The sequence below is a fragment of the Tetrao urogallus genome (assembly GCF_951394365.1).
Source record: "Tetrao urogallus genome assembly, chromosome: Z".
NCBI lineage: Eukaryota > Metazoa > Chordata > Aves > Galliformes > Phasianidae > Tetrao > Tetrao urogallus.
This window is the reverse complement of record NC_136816.1, coordinates 48,615,399-48,634,847: the sequence shown is the minus strand read 5'-3', so window position 1 is coordinate 48,634,847 and position 19,449 is coordinate 48,615,399. Positions and strand designations below refer to the sequence as shown.

At 43.9% G+C, this 19,449-nt stretch overlaps 1 protein-coding gene across 2 annotated transcripts; it reads left to right on the top strand.

Annotated features, from left to right (window-relative positions):
- Nucleotides 1-4,787: 4,787 nt before the first annotated feature.
- Nucleotides 4,788-19,120, top strand: VLDLR (very low density lipoprotein receptor; the record flags this gene model as incomplete). 2 transcript variants are annotated; one of them, XM_079548190.1, is made up of 19 exons in its annotated part: nucleotides 4,788-4,923; nucleotides 9,005-9,124; nucleotides 10,134-10,256; nucleotides 11,119-11,241; nucleotides 12,592-12,963; nucleotides 13,065-13,187; nucleotides 13,268-13,390; nucleotides 13,822-13,941; nucleotides 14,017-14,142; nucleotides 14,540-14,711; nucleotides 15,037-15,261; nucleotides 15,435-15,553; nucleotides 15,938-16,077; nucleotides 16,190-16,331; nucleotides 16,644-16,790; nucleotides 17,740-17,829; nucleotides 18,229-18,303; nucleotides 18,408-18,577; nucleotides 19,085-19,120. In XM_079548190.1, the coding sequence occupies 19 exons, from the start codon at nucleotides 4,788-4,790 to the stop codon at nucleotides 19,118-19,120; spliced, it is 2,682 nt and encodes an 893-aa protein (XP_079404316.1). The 2 variants fall into 2 exon arrangements, with proteins under 2 accessions (XP_079404316.1, XP_079404317.1); XM_079548191.1 differs by lacking the exon at nucleotides 17,740-17,829.
- Between the last annotated feature and the right edge of the window lie 329 nt (nucleotides 19,121-19,449).

The following is a 19,449-nucleotide window of genomic DNA, read 5'->3' as shown; positions in this document are numbered from 1 at the left end:
TTGGATCCAACAGGTGACATTTTTTGTAAAAAATGTGCAAAGCACATTAGCGCTTTAACTGCTTTGACATCCTCCAATACTGTAATACTAAATAAAATGTGTTGTTGTTCATACTACACATGCTTGAGCCCTACAGGCAGAAAAAACCCTGCATAGAGAAAATGGGTAATCCACAGCACAGGAAAAAAAAAATGTCCTCAAATAAATCAGGAAATTTCACTTCATGATGGCCAAAGATTGTATCCAGTATTGAAGAATGCATCCTACAGGGACAAGAATATCCTAACATACTCCCAAGTTTCTTGTACCCCTTTCGATAGCAAAGTACTGTAAAGAAGTTGTACTAAAATGAAGAGCAACACATCAGTTGTATGCCTCATCTTTATATCTCAGATGATGTTAATGGCATGGGTAGGGGAATATGCTTGTGAGTCTTATGTTCCTAATTGTTAGGTGTCCAAAGAACAACACAGGAACAGGGTATTGTAAGTGCAAAATTTTGTTATTATCACTATATTTTCTCAAGCTGCACAGAAAACACACAACACAGACCTGAGTAGCATTTTTAACAGTGATAAAGGCTTCCATATAATTTGCTGAGAAACCTTGTAACAATAATAAAAAAACAAAAACAAAAACAAACAAACAAAAAAAAAAAAAACCAAAAGAAAAAAAGGCCAATTTGTCCCTCAAGCACAAGTATGAAATGATGTGGGGCAGAGGGATTCATGCACACACTTATTCTATATTATTACTAAAGGATGCATTCTGTCTCTATTAGGCTGTGTACAGCTCCACTAAGGTTACTTATATAGATCCTGGCTCTGCACTTCAAAAACACAAGAACAGCTCCTTCAATTACTGTCAGTTTAGGCATACAACGATCTTATGAGCAAGTGATATCTTTGATAGCAGCATATTTCTGAAGACAGTATTTTTGCAAGCAATCCTATGGCAGGATGCTAGCTAGCCCATGATACTGTTACTTTCTCTCCCCGTGAGGCTTTCTTTTTCTTTATTACATTAAGTTACTGCTGCAGACATATTCTCACTTTGTGTCCTTCACCAAAGGAACTGGAAGCAAAAATCTCATTGATTTAAGACCTGAGGGTGAACTAGTAATCCCAGTGCTTCAGGAACTCATTTGGAAGGGAGACTATAAGGTCTTTAAGGCAAAAAGATAAAGGAACACCAAACAGAGTTCACACAGATTGTATCGACTCCAGAAGGCCCCTTCATGTCCTTTATTTTCTCTTTTGATTTTACACTCCACAATAAAAACAGCCAACTATCCCAAAGAATCCAGGCCTATTCTAAGTCCAAAGGCATTTTCAGGTGAATTGATGTCGTAAAGTCTCTAGGTCCTTATATCCATCAGAATTCCCAACAGGTAAGTTAACGTGATGCCATTTCCACTTACTAGGGTCACTTTCCAAGGCAAAGGCAATGTCTGGCTGGTTCACAAAGCTTCTTGGCAATCTTTTCCAGCTTTTTTTTCAAAGGGGCATCACCAAATATTCAAAAATGTTTGCCAGTAATAGTGCATGGAACAAAATGGAGATGTGAGGAACTGTCTAAAAGAATAAGCAACTATAAAACTGTTATTTATAAAATTCAATACCAAGTACCACTTGACTCTTTACAGTTCCCTGCACGTATGAACAGATCATTTGTAGAATACCCCACAAAGACAGCAGGTCCTGTCATCCCAAATGATGACACCTGTGACAAAAAATTTCCTATCTGGTGAAGCCCACTGAATCTGCCTGCTCAGTACTGCAGAAGCCACAGCTAGAAATAAATTTTCTGAATGCTTTTCTCTGGTCTCTCAAACAGTCTGGATATTAGCCCTGGATAATGCCTAAAAGCTTTTGGAAACATTAGCCCTGTGCTGTGCACATCATGTGTATTTATAGTGCACAATTAATAACATCATAGCAGATACATAGTAATGTGAGTAACAGCTGACAGACCAGTAGCAGCAGGTTACGTGAGCAAGGGGAGCACTCTCCGAGACTGCTCTTGGCTACAGGACCTTTAAGAACAACGTGGCAATGCCAGCTCTCTATCTCAATGCCATCCTGTGCTCCCATTTTTTCACCCACCTTGCACCTTTGGCTGCCTGATCTCTTGGTAGCTGAAGAAGTTCCATTCAAACAGATGCAGCAAGAACTGAAAGAGACTCAGAGCGACACACAGAAACAAAGCAATGCTTATGCATTTCTCAGGCAGATGATGAAAGGTCTCAGTACTAAAAAAGCCATCTCACACTCCCTGCAAGCTTCGGCACCCTTACTGAACTTCAGGCTCCCCTGGATGCTTTACCCTTCCATTATCAGTAGAGAAGGGTTGCTTTTCTCACAGGAGTGCGTATTCACAATCGAAACTGTTTTATTCTGCTTCTCTTGTATAGATCTATCTGGGCTTGGGTACTCATGCGTGGCCAAAGCCACACATTGCTCACAGAATGCACCACAGACCCTTTCCCCCCCACACTGCCTATGCAAGGCTACAGCTGTGTCAAGGCACAGAACCTCCATGCAGACATTCCTGGCTCCCAAGGCACAGAGGTCACTATATAAAGGGTGGCTATCTCCATGCCCCTCCTAAAACAGGCAGGGATCCTGTGAGGATGCTAAGGAAGGGAGTGACCTCTTCAGTCCAAGATCCTCTTCTGGAGATGACACCAAATGTTCAGACTCAAGCACATCTTAACTTACTCGAAACATTAAAAAAAAAAAAAAAAAAAAAAAAAAAAAAAAAAAAGTATTTACCATAATTTCTGCTCTAGAAGTCCAAATGGTTAGATGTAGAAAGGGATGGATAATGCAGGGGACACTCTTCTCCCTTCAAGTGAATCTGTATCTCCCATAGACAAATAAGAAAGACCATCATCCACTAGCATAAACTAAGTTATATCTGATTGCGTACTGCTGTGGAACTGGGGTCTTGCTGTGTGTTGCTTCACTGAGCTCATGAAATATTTCTGTAATGGTAACAGACCATTTGTGAAAATGAAGTTCAGACTAGAGTACAGCAGATCATGCAAAGGTGAGCACTCGACTGAAGGCAATTTGTCATGCAGAAATTCTGCAAAGAGAAGTATGTTTTCAGAGTACTGCTTAAACTAAGCCATCTTCTCGAGGACCCCAGTCAACCCGCTTGTACATAATACATTTTTCTTGCTGGAAGCAGCATATGTTTGCAAGGACATGGCTGTAGCAGCCAATGCCACATCCAAAGCAGAATGAGAAAGCAGAGCCTTTTCCACCCTGCCCCTGAGGCCAGGACGAGGGAGGGCTGTAGGAAGGTAAACAAAAGGAAGTGCTCTCTTCGCATTTATCTACACATTAGAAATACAATTTCCAGGTGTAGTCCATTTACATGAAATTAAATTTTGCCCTTTTTTAATAAGTCTCTGCAACATCAACCATTTGCCCATTTGGATGGCCTGGATGATCATTAGTTACATGCCAGTGCGAGATAATCCACTCCAAAGTCATTAATGCAGTGGTGTGATTAGGCTTCAGTGGAATCACGACACAACTGGATATGACTCAAGTAGGGCTCCATCTGCAAACAACACATAAAGAAACACGTTATGGCATTTCAGCAGCATGGAAAAGCAAACAGTGCTTCATTCCAAGAATCATTCCATAAGTGAAAGTGACCAACAACTAACTTACACTACTGTCAGTTTAATTCAAGACTTCACTTCCAAGGAATGAAAGCACGCCCTGCTCCTTAATTGTTTTTGGATGAAGAATCTCGCTGAAGCTTGCATTTCCACCAAGATATTAAGAGCATAGAACACGCTATTAACGTGAAATACAAAAAAAGTAAATATGATACAGAATCACTAGAACTCAGTTGTAAATTTTAATAGTGCCGCAGACAAAATCACATTTGCTTTTTAAGGATCCATCCTTTTTTTCATTCACCAAGATGTAAATGGATGTTCAAAAGGTTACACGTGCAGAACAAAACCACCAATTCTCCTTCTTAAAATGTAAGGGTAAGCTTGTAACACACACGACTTTGGCATACCATTTCGTGCAATTACTAACTACAATCTCTGATTTCAGAATGCAGAAGTAGCGATTTTTCTCCTCAAAAAGCAGCGCCCGCTTCGTTTAAGCCAACTTCTGCTGCGGGAGGGAGGAAACACGCAGGCGAGCACGCGGCGAAGGGACACCGAACTCAACGAACGCTCTTTTGGCAACAGCCATCCCTCGGCGCGTGTTCCGGCACGCCTCGCGGTGCTGCCCAGCGCGGAGGGCCCAGCAACACCCCCTCCCCGCGGCGGGGCGCGGGATCGGCGCGTGCGGGAACAAAGCCGGCGCAAGCTGCTGCCCGGCACAGCCGCTCCCACCGGGGCTGCCCCGACCGCCGGCCACGCGCAGGGGCTGGCAGCGGAGCCGCGCGCCTCCGCCCGCGGGAGGAAGGCCAGGAAAAGGGGGAAGCTCAGCCCGCGGCACACACCGCGCCGCCACTCACCGCGCCGATCCGAGCCGGTGTGCGGGCACGCCAGAGCGGCCGCAGGTGCCGCGGAGGAGGAAGCGGGGGCGGGCGGCGCTGGCGAGCCAACCGGGGCCCGGCGCGGCGCCGTGAGTCACCACGGCCGCGCAGGGCGGCCGGGCAGCTGGTATAAGAGCGCCGCGGGGACACCCTCCCCCCGTGCATGTCTCCGGCGCCCTCCTTTCCTCGTCGCCTTTCTGACCGCGGCGTCTGCACGCCCGCCCTCCCCGCCTCTCCTCCCTCCCTCTCTCCGTCCCCTCGGCGCGGCGATGCGGTCGAGCCGGCAGCGTGGAGGTCGGAGCGCGGTGGCCGGCGGCGGGTGTGGGGCGCGGCGGTGGGCGCTCCCGCGCTGCGGTGCGCTCTGCCTGCTGCTCGCCCTCGGCTGCCTGCTGACTGCCACCGACGGTGAGTGCGGAGCTGGGGCGCGCACCGCCGGGGTGCTCCCGCCGCTACCCGCGATCGCTTCTTTCGCTTCTTCCCTTTCACCTCTCTCGGTTGTTTTCGTGGGTTGTTTTTTTTTTTTTTTTTTTGTGTGTGCGCCTTGTCTGGTTGGGGTGTGCTTTTTCTTTTGTGCGGGGGGGATTGGGGCTCCGCGGAGCGGAAGGGAAGCGCGCGGGGCCTCCGGGCTCTGCCTGCCATCACCACTCTCCGCCGCGAGGCACCGCTTCCACGGGCGGACAGAGCACGCATGGGGCGCTGCGGGTGGGCCCGAGCCCGCGGCCGGCTCGCCCCTCCCCGCCCCGGAGCGGCTCTGCCGGGAGCGCCGCGGTGCCGCCGCTGCTGCGGGAGGTTTGGCGATGCCTGGCGGTGAGGGAGGGTCTCCGCGCTGGGCTGCAAGGAGCGCAGCTCCGGGACGGCCCACCGTGCCGGAGGGGTTGTCAAACTACTCTGCAACTTCGGCTTGGTGGCATCCAGCGGCGCTGGCGTGGCTCCTTCGGGCCAGCTGTAACCACCATGGGGGATCTCCACCTGGCGGCGAGGTTGAGCCTTACCGTGCTGAAGCCCTCGCGAAGCGGGCCGTCACAGGTAGCTCAGAAGGTGGTTGTTGCCGGTGTCGATGTGGTTACCTCTGCAGTAATGGAACTTGAACATTAATCTAGTTGCATGGTCAATTAAAATCATTTTCCCTTTGACTGGAGGGGTAGTCGGTGAACGGACTTCTCTCTTTCTCCAGGAGACGAGCTGCTCTCCTAGGGGGGTGGTGGGCAGTTGCTGTGTGTTGTACCGCATTTGAGCTGATGGCCTGGGAGCAGTGTGCTGTAATCTCCTGACCAGCGCTCTGAAGTGCACTGAAGTGTTTGGCTTTGGTTGTGTTCTCAACACATGCTTACAGAGAGTTAGGCTTTGTAGCCCCAGCAGTGTGCTGCAGTTTAGACAAGGCGTTTGCTGGGTAGGACCCTGCAAGGAGACTGCCTCCTAGTTCTCCTACCGTAACTGAGAAAGAAGTCTGTGTTCAGACCATGCCTCCATTTCCTGATCTGTGGACTGCTTCCATGCCTTCTCTACAGTAGACACAGGCCCTTTGGTTATGCAGCTGTAACACGAAGGTTGGAGCTTGCTGGCATTGAGACCACTAGTGCGTGGTAGTTAGAAATCTTATGAGGAGTCAGGCATTGCAGGCAGCTCTAGTCCTCTGAGTTTCTTCATTCAGTTTGAAGTGGTGGCCTCCCAAAGCAGCTCTGCTTGTTCCTCTGTGTGTGGGTTTCCCAATCAGGATTGCAAGCTTTTCTGGTAGTTGGTGTCATATGACAGCACACAACTGTCACATGTCTGGCTGGCCTCAGAGAAGTAAACTGACAATCTGCTTAAGGAGTGGAGACAAATGGTTAAGGCAGAGCTAAGAGAAAAAGCTTTGGATGCATTAACTTAGTTGGAAATGGTAACTGATCCTTCATCCTGCTTGTAAGTTCGTTCCACAGAAGTGGGTAAGCTGGGAAACAGTACAGTGATATTTCTGACACTTAGCCTACAAGTAACTTGTAGTTACTTGTCTTCTACCTCTTCCACCCAAGACTTATTCTAAAGAGGATGAAAAGGTTCTGATGTATGACCAGCACATGCAGAACAGCTTTTGAATTAATGGTTGTTTGATATCAAGCTGAAAATCACTAGATGGCTAGCGACAGAAGCAGCAGCTGAGCTATGAGGCTGTTTCAAAGAATGGTGGATTAGAGTGGTAGCGTCTTGCTTAAATGTCTGCCTGGCATTGCAGAACTGTGCTTAGTGCAGGATGGGACTGAAGGTGGTGATCAGCTGGAACTTGCTGAGTGTGGCCTTCAGAGCTTGAGAGCTATCTTAAAGGAGTAGCAACAGATGATAACCTTGGTGGGTGAGTGTTTGGCTAGCAATTCCTTATCTGTTCACAGGCTGACAAAAGTAGTTGCTTTGGTAGGTCAGCTGCAAGAGAAATGGCACCTCTTTGGGATGACTCCTTGCAGTGATTGTAAAGTTATAGCTTTAACTCCCAGCTCAGCTCCTGTTCCATTTAGCTTTGTGGAGTGTTTCCCTGTTGTTTTTTTGGTCAAAGTGATGTTACACTGTAAGTTACAATATACTGTGCAAGCCTTTACTAAGTTATTCTAGCTTGAAATAGCATAACTAAAGGCTGTGGGAGTTATTTTGGGATCTCCTGAGTGGCAGGCTTAGTCTAATAGTGCTCTGGCGTGCTATTTTGGGAATGGTTGGCTGTTCCCACTCTGAAAGCCTGGATAAGAACGTCTCAAAACTAGCAGGAGTCAGTCACTTTGTGTTTTAGCTAGTAATACAGAAATAACTAGAATGCTGTGTGACCAGGCGAGCAGATGTCTGCTTCTGTTAGCAGCAATTGGACAGTAGGGTGATGCCTACTGATAGCAAGCTGATAGCTGTGGCCTCTGTACACGCTCAGCTGGCTGAAGTCTCCCCTCTGGCACTACTAGGCAAGCTGCTTGTTTGACAGCTGTTGACCAAGCAGTGTTAATGTTGAAAACCTTGTGTTGGAAACTGCCTGCTGGTACAACTCCCACCCTGGAAAGGAGTGATGGAAGTAAAGAGTGTATGTGCTGATGTTCAGTTGTCCTGGCACTCCTTAAACAATTCCCACAAAACAAATTGTTACAGCTTGACTCTGTCGGTGTCTTACTCAACCAGTAAAACTGCTGAAACATCAGAGCTCAATAAGCTGCTATTTCAAATCGTTTACTTACAGCATGAATTTACATTATACAGTTGGCAAGTAAAACTGCCCTTGTTCTCTTGCTTATGCTCTGTCCAGTGCTTGCTATTTTCTAATGCTTGAGAGCTAGCAATATAATGTGAAATGGATCGGTTTCAGAAAGTTTATTGGCTTCCCTTCATTTGGAAACTGTCTTGCATATTGCATGTCATACACCAAAGATATAAAATAGCAAGTGGAGTTCTGCTAAAATTAGATGCCCTATCAAAGCTGTGGAAGGCCAAAACAGAGCAGCACCATTACAGTAGATCAAGGAGGAGCAGGAGTTTTGCATCATGCCATAGACATGTGCAGCCAAAACTTATGCATGTACTCACAGACTTGCATTACGTGGAACAGCTCTAGCATCTCTGCTAAAGAGGCATGCTGCTGCTTTCACTGACAGTTGTGGCAGGGCTTCAAGACGAAGCATATTCCCTTGAGGGACAGGGACGTACCATTTCAGGATGGAAGATATTCTGGAGAGTTCACTTCAAGCATCATGCACAAAAAGAGTACCTGACTTAAGTATATTAATAATCAGGCTTAACAGTTTGGAGACAAGAGACTTAATTCCAGAAAGAAGTGATAAATTGTCTTGCTCTCTTAGCATTATGCTAGACCTAGCTTTAATAATAGGGAAAAAATACAGATATGTCATCTCACTTCCTTTTGCATCTACCAAGGAATGCCTCTGTGGGCCCTTGCTCATGGGGACTCCTAACAGTCAGATAGTGGGAACTATCTCTGTCCATTACTGTAATTTCTGTAACTTTGGGGCTATTACTGAAGTAACTTACATGATGAAAAAGTGTTGTTCAGTTATAGAGCTGATATCTAAGCCACCTTTACAAACATCTTGGGATTGTAGTACATTAGCTTCAGAGTACTGGAATGCCAGTCCGGTTTGAAATTTATTCATGTTTAAAAGCAGCTTGATCAAAGTCTGTGGAGGTTTTTAGAATGCAGAGACAGGCTGTAGGCAGCAGGAGCCTGCTCATGAGCATCCCTTTGCCTTGCAAACTTGACCCTTAAAAATGAAAGCTCAATATTGTGAACACTGAGACTGATTTACTGCCATCTGGCAGGTAAACTGTTATACTGCTTAATCTCTGCAGTTTTACAGTGAAGGAAAACTTCTGGTTCTACTATCGTGATTCACAAAGGTGGCAACAATAAAATAATTCAGAACTTGGCATCAGCATGAAAACATCTGTTTATTGAGTATGGGATGCAACAAAGGAAATAGTGCTAAGTAGCACAGGGGCTCAGGTTCTTTTCTTTTCATTAAAGGTGCAAAAACAAAATGTGAGGAATCCCAGTTCCCCTGTAGTAATGGACGCTGTATTCCTTTACTCTGGAAATGTGATGGTGATGAAGACTGTTCAGATGGCAGTGATGAAAGTGCATGTGGTAAGTAGTCAAGCAGCAGTAATCCCTTTGTGGCTGTACTCAGTAGTTTGCAGTAGGGGTTAACAGCAGAAGGTGGGTAACTGGAGAGATGTTTATTCTGACCAGCATTTCTTACAGCTCTAATACAGAGTAGAGGAAGAATTGCATAGAAAAGCTGGGGGACTATCTGGGTGTCCTGTATCAGTATGATGCAGCTGAATTTTCCTAGTCCCTGGAAGTCTTCTGGAATTGATACAAAGGCTCATGACTGAAACTTTATTTGCTGGGGGTGGCAATTGCCTAGAATGCAACACTGTTTTTCAGTTTTTGCTTGAAAACATAGTAGAAGCTTGTTGCCGTTTGTATGCAGCTGATGGCTATTGCAAGGTTAGATGTCCTGTTATGTGTGAAAGTGGTTCTACTGCATTTCTTGTAAACACTGATTCTAGCTCTGGCTGCCAGCCTGATGGTTTTTGTTGACATGAAGGCCAGGGCAGGTGACTAGATGTACTTAGAGACAAGGCAGAACAGACTTCATATCCAGCAGTGGTGTGGCTGGACTGCTGGTCTGCTTGAGTTATGCAGTTGGGTTACATAGTACCAGGCTTCTGTAATGACACCACAAACCAAATGCCTTGATAATGAGCATGAAGTTCAAAATCTGAAAATAGCTGTTAACAGACCTTAATTTAACTCATGTGTAAATGAAATCATGGCTTTTCTACCTACCTAGCTACTCTTCTTTAACATTAGCAGTCCTTCAGTATCTGCTTTTGGGAGTATAAGTGTTTCTGTGTGCTGTATAACTCTCTGGGAAGTATCAAATAGTGGTGGTGTTAGGCTGGTGGGAGGGGGGGGGGGGGGAACAAAAAACAAAAAACAAAAAAACAAAACAAAAAAAAACCCACCAGACATCCCAGAACTAAAGGTTCTTGCACTGGTTTCCTGGGGGTGAGGTAGCTAGTCTCTAGCTACCAACAGAAAAACTGAGATCTGGTATTAAAAAAGTGCCTGTCTTTTTCCCTTTCAGTGAAGAAGACTTGTGCTGAATCTGACTTTGTGTGTAACAGTGGTCAGTGTGTGCCGAACAGATGGCAGTGTGATGGGGATCCAGACTGTGAGGATGGGTCTGACGAGAGTGCTGAACTGTGCCGTAAGTGTGCCTTGCCCGTCAGTGCAGGCAAGCCAGCAGGTTGTGCCCATTTGACTTCTTTCTTGTCACCTGGCTTGCCTTTTTTTTTAAAAAAAAAAAAAAAAAGTTTCACTTGTCTTGGAAATGCACCTCTGTAAGGACTAGCTTGGCTTTCGGCCACATCAAGATCTTGACAAGACTCACTGCTGATTAAAAGGATTCAGAACTGGGACGTCTGCACTTGTACTTGGCTAAAGATAGCAAATACAAGATTTCTGTTACAACTAGAGAAGTTAAGCACAGCATTGCAGGCCTGTGTCTTGTTCAGAGTGATCACCATCCTCCAAGACAGCTACTTAACCAGGGCTAGCCATAGGAACTAAGTGACTGACTTTGAGCTGGGGGTACAGAAGCAGAAGTACTAATCTCTGACTATGAGATTAGCAGCCTCAGTCCTAAGTACAGTCCTAATCAAGGGATACAGGTCTGTGGGACCTGTGAAGCCTCATTCCTTATCAGTAGGACCTGTGCTAAGGTGCAATCACTGTATTTCAGCCCTGAGTTTAACTTTACTTTGTATTTACTCTTGTCTACTACTGTGTATTACCTAGTCTCCTACAGTTTAACAGTTTGTGATATTCAACCACAAAAGCTACTGTGACAGAGATGCTTTTAAAAAGATGCTTCCTGTTCCTTTTTTTTATACTGAATACTACAGACTAATATAACCTCTTCCATGTTAGAGCCAATGATTTCATTGGATGCTGGCTGTGTTCAGAGCAGAAACCTTTCAGATTCAACTTTCAGGACGACTGCTAAAATCCAAGATCAATAGCTCTTAAATTTCAGAACTCTTAAATTGAACTTAAACTTTTTTCAATAGATATGAGAACATGCCGGGTAAATGAAATCAGCTGTGGTCCTCAGTCAACCCAATGTATCCCAGTGTCCTGGAAATGTGATGGTGAAAAAGACTGTGACAGTGGAGAAGATGAAGAGAATTGTGGTAAGGGATGAAATGGTGGCTGCATAACTCTATTTGAAATTGACTTGTCTGAAAAGGAGCTAGCTGGACAGTATACCTGGGAAGATAAATTTATTATATCACTATTTTCTTAAACCTATATGTATTGCAGCCCACTTGAAAAAAACAGATCTTTTCTAACAGTCCTCTACACTTTGAAATTAAGGAATGCAACAGCATAAGCTATTCAGCATATGTCTTTTTCTCTGGCTAGTTTTGGGAATAGCTGTAGGCTTAGTTACATGTCAGATAAACCATCAGAATTCGTTCCTTTTAGGGTTTCTTAACAGATAACTCTACTTGCTCCTTATATTAAGTTTGTCTCCTAAAAATGTAGCTGGGATTTGTGGCCAAGGAAGCAGCTAATTTACTACATAGCCCTGTTTTACGGTATTTTGCACGCTTATTTGAAAGTGTAGATTAGGGAAACTGGGTTTCAAGCGTTAAGGGGCAACTTCAAGCCAGTCCACAAGTGAAGCCAAAGCTGCCTCTTAGGGTGCAGTGTTTGTGGCTTGTTCTAATGTTTTTGCTGTAAATGAGTTGCCTGAGGTGTCCTGAGGTGAGACAGATTTGCTGTAAGCAGAGTTACAGGGCTTGCTTCTACCACAGCTACCTTGCCTGGATGGCTTAATGAGGTACAGATCTTTGGACTTGTACTCTGCATCTGTGGGGTAGCTGTCTTTTTCAGCAAGCAAATGATTTAATCTGACAAGTATATCTACAGACAGCATTTCTAATAAAGTTGATAGAACTATCAGCCTAGGCATACTGAGCTGCTAGCTACGTTACTATAAAACCAGTATTATCTGTACCAACAGAAGTTCTGCGACTGCTTAATGTCACAGGACCAACTTTTGCAAGATCTTCATCAGCTTATCTTCAGTGGCCCAGGTAAATGAGCCACTACTATCCTGGCACAAAACACTTCAATTTCAAACTACAGTGCATGCTGACCATCTGGCTACCAATACCTTAGACTGTATTCCAGAGTTAGCAATTCTCTTACCTTCTGTCTCTGGTTCACAGGTTCTGAGCCTGTTTTCCTAAAGGCTAGCATGCTAAAGCAGAACAAACTCACTGCTTCAAAATTTTCACTCAGTAACTCAGAACTGATGTTTCTCACTTTTCATGCTTAAGGCAAGGACAGCAGTTCATATGTCGTATGTGCCTTGTAGGTGGTCAGTAAGATTATCCCAGAGCCTTCTTTGTACAGGATATTGACCCACTGTCAGCTTACAGCTGATAGAGCAAAGAAACTGAAAAGCAAAACATGTTCATTCAAAAGTCTTCTTTATGATAACCTGCTAATATTTTTCACTCCTGTTACTGCAGGCAACGTGACTTGTAGTGCAGCAGAATTCACGTGCAGTAGTGGACAGTGTATTTCCAAGAGCTTTGTCTGCAATGGTCAAGATGACTGCAGTGATGGTAGTGATGAGTTGGAGTGTGCACCTCCAACATGTGGTGTTCATGAGTTCCAGTGCAAGAGCTCAACTTGCATCCCTATCAGCTGGGTGTGTGATGATGATGCTGACTGCTCTGACCACTCTGATGAGTCTTTGGAGCAATGTGGCCGACAGCCTGCACCTCCTGTGAAGTGCTCTACCAGTGAGGTGCAGTGTGGCTCGGGTGAATGTATCCACAAGAAGTGGCGCTGTGATGGAGATCCTGACTGCAAAGATGGAAGTGATGAAATCAACTGCCGTAAGTTAACTTGGTCCTTCTTCTATAGGAGGTGCTCCTTGGCCCCTGTCTTTCCTTTGGCAGACTTCAGGAGTCAAACTGTCTAATGGCTGTCCCCACAGCTTCTCGGACCTGCAGACCAGACCAGTTCAGGTGTGAAGATGGGAACTGCATCCATGGGAGTAGGCAGTGCAATGGTGTGAGAGACTGTCTGGATGGCACTGATGAAGCAAACTGTAACAATGGTAAGTGTGCAGCTAATCAAGACTGAAGACTTGAAGAGTTGCTAAAGCTCACAGCCTCCTCATAGTCTTCATTATCTCAGTTATTCAGTGTTCTGGACCTGGCAAATTCAAGTGCAGAAGCGGAGAATGCATAGATATTAATAAAGTATGTAACCGTCAGGGAGACTGCAAGGACTGGAGTGATGAGCCTCTCAAGGAATGTAGTAAGTGAACAAACTTCTTGTGCAGTGCTAACTACTAAATGATTTCTCAGCCGTCAAATGTTGGGCTGAAATACGTGTGTATTTACTTAGTAGCAAAAATAAACAAGAGTAACTCAGTTAATAGAACTGTTCTTTATCATAGCCAAACTGACTATTGGGATGACTTTGTGACCTGGAGATACATGAGTCCATTAAACTCTGAAGGTTACAGGATCCTCAGTCTTGTTCTGCTGATGCCTACTTATAACACAAGCAGCATGTTGATAGCTGAGCATATGTGGTCTTGAGGTGGTCTTCAAATGACTTCAAGTACCACTGTGATCTTTCTCCTTGTGAGAAAGCAGATGAGTGTCTGGTACAGCACTCCATAACTAAGATTTCAGGCCTACATATATATGCTGTTTAAGAAATGACCAATTCTTCTCTTCTAGACATAAATGAATGTTTAGTCAACAATGGTGGATGCTCTCACATCTGCAGAGATCTTGTTATTGGCTATGAATGTGACTGTCCAGCTGGGTTTGAGCTTGTAGACAGGAGAACCTGTGGAGGCAAGTATCAAATAAGTTAATAGTAAACCTACTAGTAATACTATAGATGAGAACAAAATTTATTTCTCTTTACAGATATTGATGAATGCCAGAATCCTGGTATCTGTAGCCAAATCTGTATCAACCTGAAAGGGGGTTACAAGTGTGAATGTAGCCGTGGCTATCAGATGGATCTTGCTACAGGAGTGTGCAAGGCTGTGGGTAGGTATTGGCATAAGACAATATCTCTAAGCCTGAAGCCATTGCTTTGAAGTGAGGCAGTAGGTGATGTAAATTTTCATGGTACTGTAGTTGTGACACTAGTTGTGCTCTTAACAACGTAACTTGTACAGACCTGGACAGTCCTAGCATTTTGAATAATGCTATGACACAGCACTTAAAGCAACCATGTCTACCTGACAAACTTTCTCCCAGGGAGGAGAGCGTCGATCATAAAGGAAGAAAAGAATGGGGTATGGTACAGCTAAGATGTTTTTCAGCATCCGTTTCCAAGTGTGCAATGGCAGATACTAAATACAATTCGTTAAAACTGTCTTGAAGGCCATTGGTATGTGACTTGATGTCTAGAAGCATCGATAATATATACTTTTTTCTGCAGGGAAAGAACCATGTCTAATTTTCACCAACCGACGGGATATCAGGAAGATTGGCCTTGAGAGAAAAGAATACATTCAACTAGTAGAGCAGCTAAGAAACACAGTTGCTCTAGATGCTGATATTGCTGAGCAAAAGCTTTATTGGGCTGACTTCAGCCAAAAAGCAATTTTCAGGTAAATGGACTTGGCCTCTAACTCTTAGTGCTACCCTTAGCATCCTACATTTTACCCAAGATTCTCCTGTAGGCTCTTGTGCTGAGAACTAGATAACTGATGTCCATAACTAAGCAGAGCAGGTACAACCTCCTGGAGCTAGCATGTGTACACTTGTTACACTTCTTGTATCAGGTTCACTTGTGACTTTTTCTAAGGTATCTGTTTTACAAGTGCATCTTCTGGAATGCACACAGCTCCTGGGCATGCAGCATTTGCTGAAGTGTGCAAAGCTGTAGTCTGTGGCGGCAAAGAAGAGTAAAAGCAAGTAATTTTTGTTTTCCAGTGCTTCTATTGATACCCGTGATAAGGTTGGTACACACACTAGAATCCTAGACAACATATACAGCCCTGCAGGAATTGCTGTTGACTGGATTTATAAGAATATCTACTGGACTGATTCATCTGCAAAGACCATTTCAGTGGCAAGCCTGAATGGCAAGAAAAGAAAGGTTTTATTTCTTTCTGAGCTGAGAGAGCCAGCTTCTATTGCTGTGGATCCTCTGTCTGGGTGAGTATTTGTCATGGTTCTCTGGAAAGAACAAATCTACCATCTAATCCACGTGTGTTTTGATAGCTGATTTACACAGCCTTTGTCTAGCTACTCGTTAGCAAATGTCATAATTTAAAAGTGATACTACACAGTACTATAGTGTGTTATGTAACATAAATTCTTCTTCACAGCTTTATGTACTGGTCAGACTGGGGTGAACCAGCAAAAATTGAAAAAGCAGGAATGAATGGATTTGACAGACAGCAGCTTGTGACAACAGAAATCCAGTGGCCTAATGGAATTGCTCTAGGTATGTTGAGTTTGTCTCTGTGCCAGAGGTAGTGTGGAGCTTTAGCAGTCTCTTGGGTACAGAAGCCAAGGTCATCCTTTAGAGAACTATTTTCAGCTTTTGATATCGGGAAGCTCTTGCATGCCTAGAGACACTACAAACAGGTGCAGCACTTCAGATGCTGAAGTGGTAACCTTCCCTGCACTGTTCTGTATCCTAGCTGAGGCACAGTGCGCTTAGGCAGCACTGCAGCAGTTTTTTGCATTCAAATATAATAAGAAACAGTATGGTAGCACTGCAGCTATTCTTGAGTCTGTGGGTGTTGCAGCCTTCGCAGGAAGCTCTGGCAGTCTTGTCCATGTAGCCAATAAGTGGTGGTGTTTGGTATTTCTTTTCTCCTCCTAGATCTTGTAAAAAGCCGTCTGTATTGGCTTGATTCTAAGCTACATATGCTGTCAAGTGTGGATCTGAATGGCCAGGATCGTAGACTTGTGCTGAAGTCTCATATGTTCCTTCCTCATCCTCTTGCTCTAACAATATTTGAGGTAAGAATGGCTTGCTGCAGTACTTGTCAGAGCTCTTCTTCCTAGTATGTGGCTAGCAATTATGGTGCTGAAAGAAACATAGAGATAATGGGAGGTAATGACTATTTTCTAGGATCGTGTATTCTGGATTGATGGAGAGAATGAGGCAGTCTATGGTGCCAACAAATTTACTGGAACTGAATTGGTCACCCTAGTAAACAACCTCAATGATGCACAGGACATCATTGTTTATCATGAACTTGTACAGCCTTCAGGTAACTACTACAGTTTATAGTTATAACAGCATATACTTGCATGAAGCCTGCTGTGATTGTATGTTACCAAACGGTATCCTACCCCTGTATACTATCTAATTCATTTTGGTACTTGAAGCTTTCAGCTAGCCTAGCATCCCCACTGGGTTTGAGAGAGAATCTAGTTGCAGTTTTTCTTGCTTGGACAGAGCAGATATAACCTGTAGAGATGAACAACTTACTAGAGCAACTACTGAGCAAAAAATTATGCTGTACCTCTGGAGCATGAAAGCTCACTCCTGTCAATCACTTAAAATGAACCTGTACCAACAGGCAGGAACTGGTGTGAAGAGAACATGGTAAATGGAGGCTGTAGCTACCTGTGCCTGCCTGCTCCTCAGATAAATGAACACTCTCCGAAGTATACTTGTGCATGTCCATCTGGATATGTCTTGCAGGAGAACGGTCTGAGATGTGAAGGTATGGTAACAAAATTCTTTCAGGAGTTATGGGGGAAGAATTGGGAATCAGAATGCTAAACCTGTAAGAGGCAACAATGACAGTACAGACTGACAACTTTGCATGAGTAAATCTGATGTAACTCCTCTTGGAGAGGGTGGTCTTCTAGCATGTATTAAGCTGCCCTCCAAGTCTGCAGGTACTGTTCAAAGTCCATGCCTGGCTTCTGTATCATCATCATTTGCAATAAGACCTTGTGCTTCCACAGCTTTCTGCAGATAGCAGGCATATGCACAAAGCATATCTGGTCCCTTTGTTAGAAAACTAGGGATATAAACTAACATTGCTGTACAGTGAATCCACTATCTTGAAATGCTTATGGGCTGATCATGCTGAGTTTGTGTACCTCCTTTCCAGTTCCATGCAAACCTGCTGCTGATAGTACACTGAGCGCTGGCTGTGTGGCAAGCTTGTTTGTCCAGCCTAGTGGCAGTAGAATCTCCAAGGTGTCTCTTAATAAATTGCATGTCAATTGACTGCTCCAGTCAAAGCAGTGAATGTGAGGACATGGTTCTCCATTGGCTGAAGGTACTGGCTGCTGTATAGGATAACTATGAATGTCAAAGGCTGTATTTGACTTTATGGAACCAAATATTATACAGGGAGCCTGAAATGAGGAGTAGGGTGGCTTATATTTTCAATTACTTCAAATAGAGCTTATGGCTTATATTTTCAATTACTTCAAATAGAGCTTATGCCTGTTTAACTGGCTTACTTGGTTCATGGAATCATTTTTGATCAACACCTTCAGTGGAAGCTGTACTTACTGAAATAACTAATGTCAGTGTTTCTAATAAAGCTAACAAGCTGCATGACCATTCTGCCATCTGCTAAACATTTGCTGCCATGGCTGTCATAGTTAAGCCATTGCAGAACTTTAGGATTAACTGGGTTCTTGATTTATAATTAGTTTCAGGTACTGGAACAACTGTGGCTTACACTGAGACTAAAGATACCAGCACAACTGAAAAATCTCCAACTGTTGGACTAGTTCCTGGAGGTACTGGTCCCAATAACTCAGATTGCTAAACAAAAGATAAGAGAAATGCAAACTGACCTATTAGCATACTGAAATCTTCTCCTTTGCATGCAAGTAGAAAAAACAAGCTACTTCATGTATGTAGTAGAAGTACAACAGCTGGAGTATGTGATAAACAGAATTTGTTTATTTATGACTGTATGTATGGAACCTGTAGGTTCCATGAAATGCAAAAAGTGCTCAAAGAAGGGTAGCAAAAAAAACTTCTTAAGATAAGATGAAGCCTCTTAGCACTGTTCTTGTAGAACGTTAACCTAATAATTTGGAGCAACTTTTAGGCTTAATGTCTTAGTAAGAAATCTGAAAAAATCTGCTAGCTTGTGATTAAGCAACCTCATTACTTCATGAATTCTTGTGCAGGACTCAACATCAGCAGTGTGGTGTCTGAAGTAGCTGCAAGAGGAGCAGCAGGAGCTTGGGCTGTTCTTCCTATCTGTGAGTACCATTTGTTGAGATCCCTTTTGGTGTGATAAACTCTTCTTGTTCACAAGTTTGACTTGATGCTACTCTATACTTAAAATGTATGTCTCTTCCTAAAGTATTGCTGGCGGTGGCTGCAGTGGCTGGCTACTTCATGTGGCGTAATTGGCAGCACAAGAACATGAAAAGCATGAATTTTGATAATCCCGTCTATCTGAAAACTACAGAAGAGGATCTCACAATTGATATTGGCAGACATGGTGGTTCAGTTGGACACACCTACCCTGCAGTAAGTTAACTGATTGACATGCCTGAGGTTCCAAGCTAGTCCTCAGACTAGATGTAGCAGAGAACTGCTGACTGACTTTCAAGATGAGGCTGGATCAGACCCTGAGCAACCTGATCTGGCTGTGACTGTATGGCTGTGTATGCCCTGTGCAGGGCAGTTGGACTAGATGACCTTTAAAGGCCCCTTCCAACTCCAAGGATTCCATGATTCTGTAAATTGGGAGAGGTGTTTGTTTGGAAAGCAGAGGCATACGGACTGCTCGAAACTACTGGGCTGAATCAATTGAGAGCTCATACTTTTAATCAAGATTTAAGTCATAGCAGGCAACTTCTGCTGTATTACTCAGATGGAGGAAACCAGTGCAAGTTTTTAGCCTGCAGAACTAGCACATAATTCAGACTGCCCTATAGCAAAGACTTGGATTGGTTGTGTTTTTTTTTTTTTTTTTTTTTTTTTTTGTCCTTTATTGGTAAAATTGTAGTTAACATGCTTCTTTTCTTTTTACAGATATCTGTTGTAAGCACAGATGATGATATGCTGTGAGCACTGGATCAGTAATCACTTTCAGTTTACTTTGTGTTTTACACTTACGGGGATGATAAACATGCTTGTGGCTGAAAGACTTCCTCCGTTCTTTGGAAGAATGAAGAAACTTTCTCTGTGTATGGAACACTTACATAATTTGCTGTTTTATACAGCTTAACCAACTCTGTAAATACCTGTCCACAACAATTCAGCTTTTAGTGGTTACTGTTTTATCAGTAACCCTTGAATTGGTCAGTCAGTAACACCACTGGCCAAATACAAAGCACTTTCCATAGAAAGCCATATTCCAGCCACAACTTGTGCTATAGTATAACAGCTGTACATAT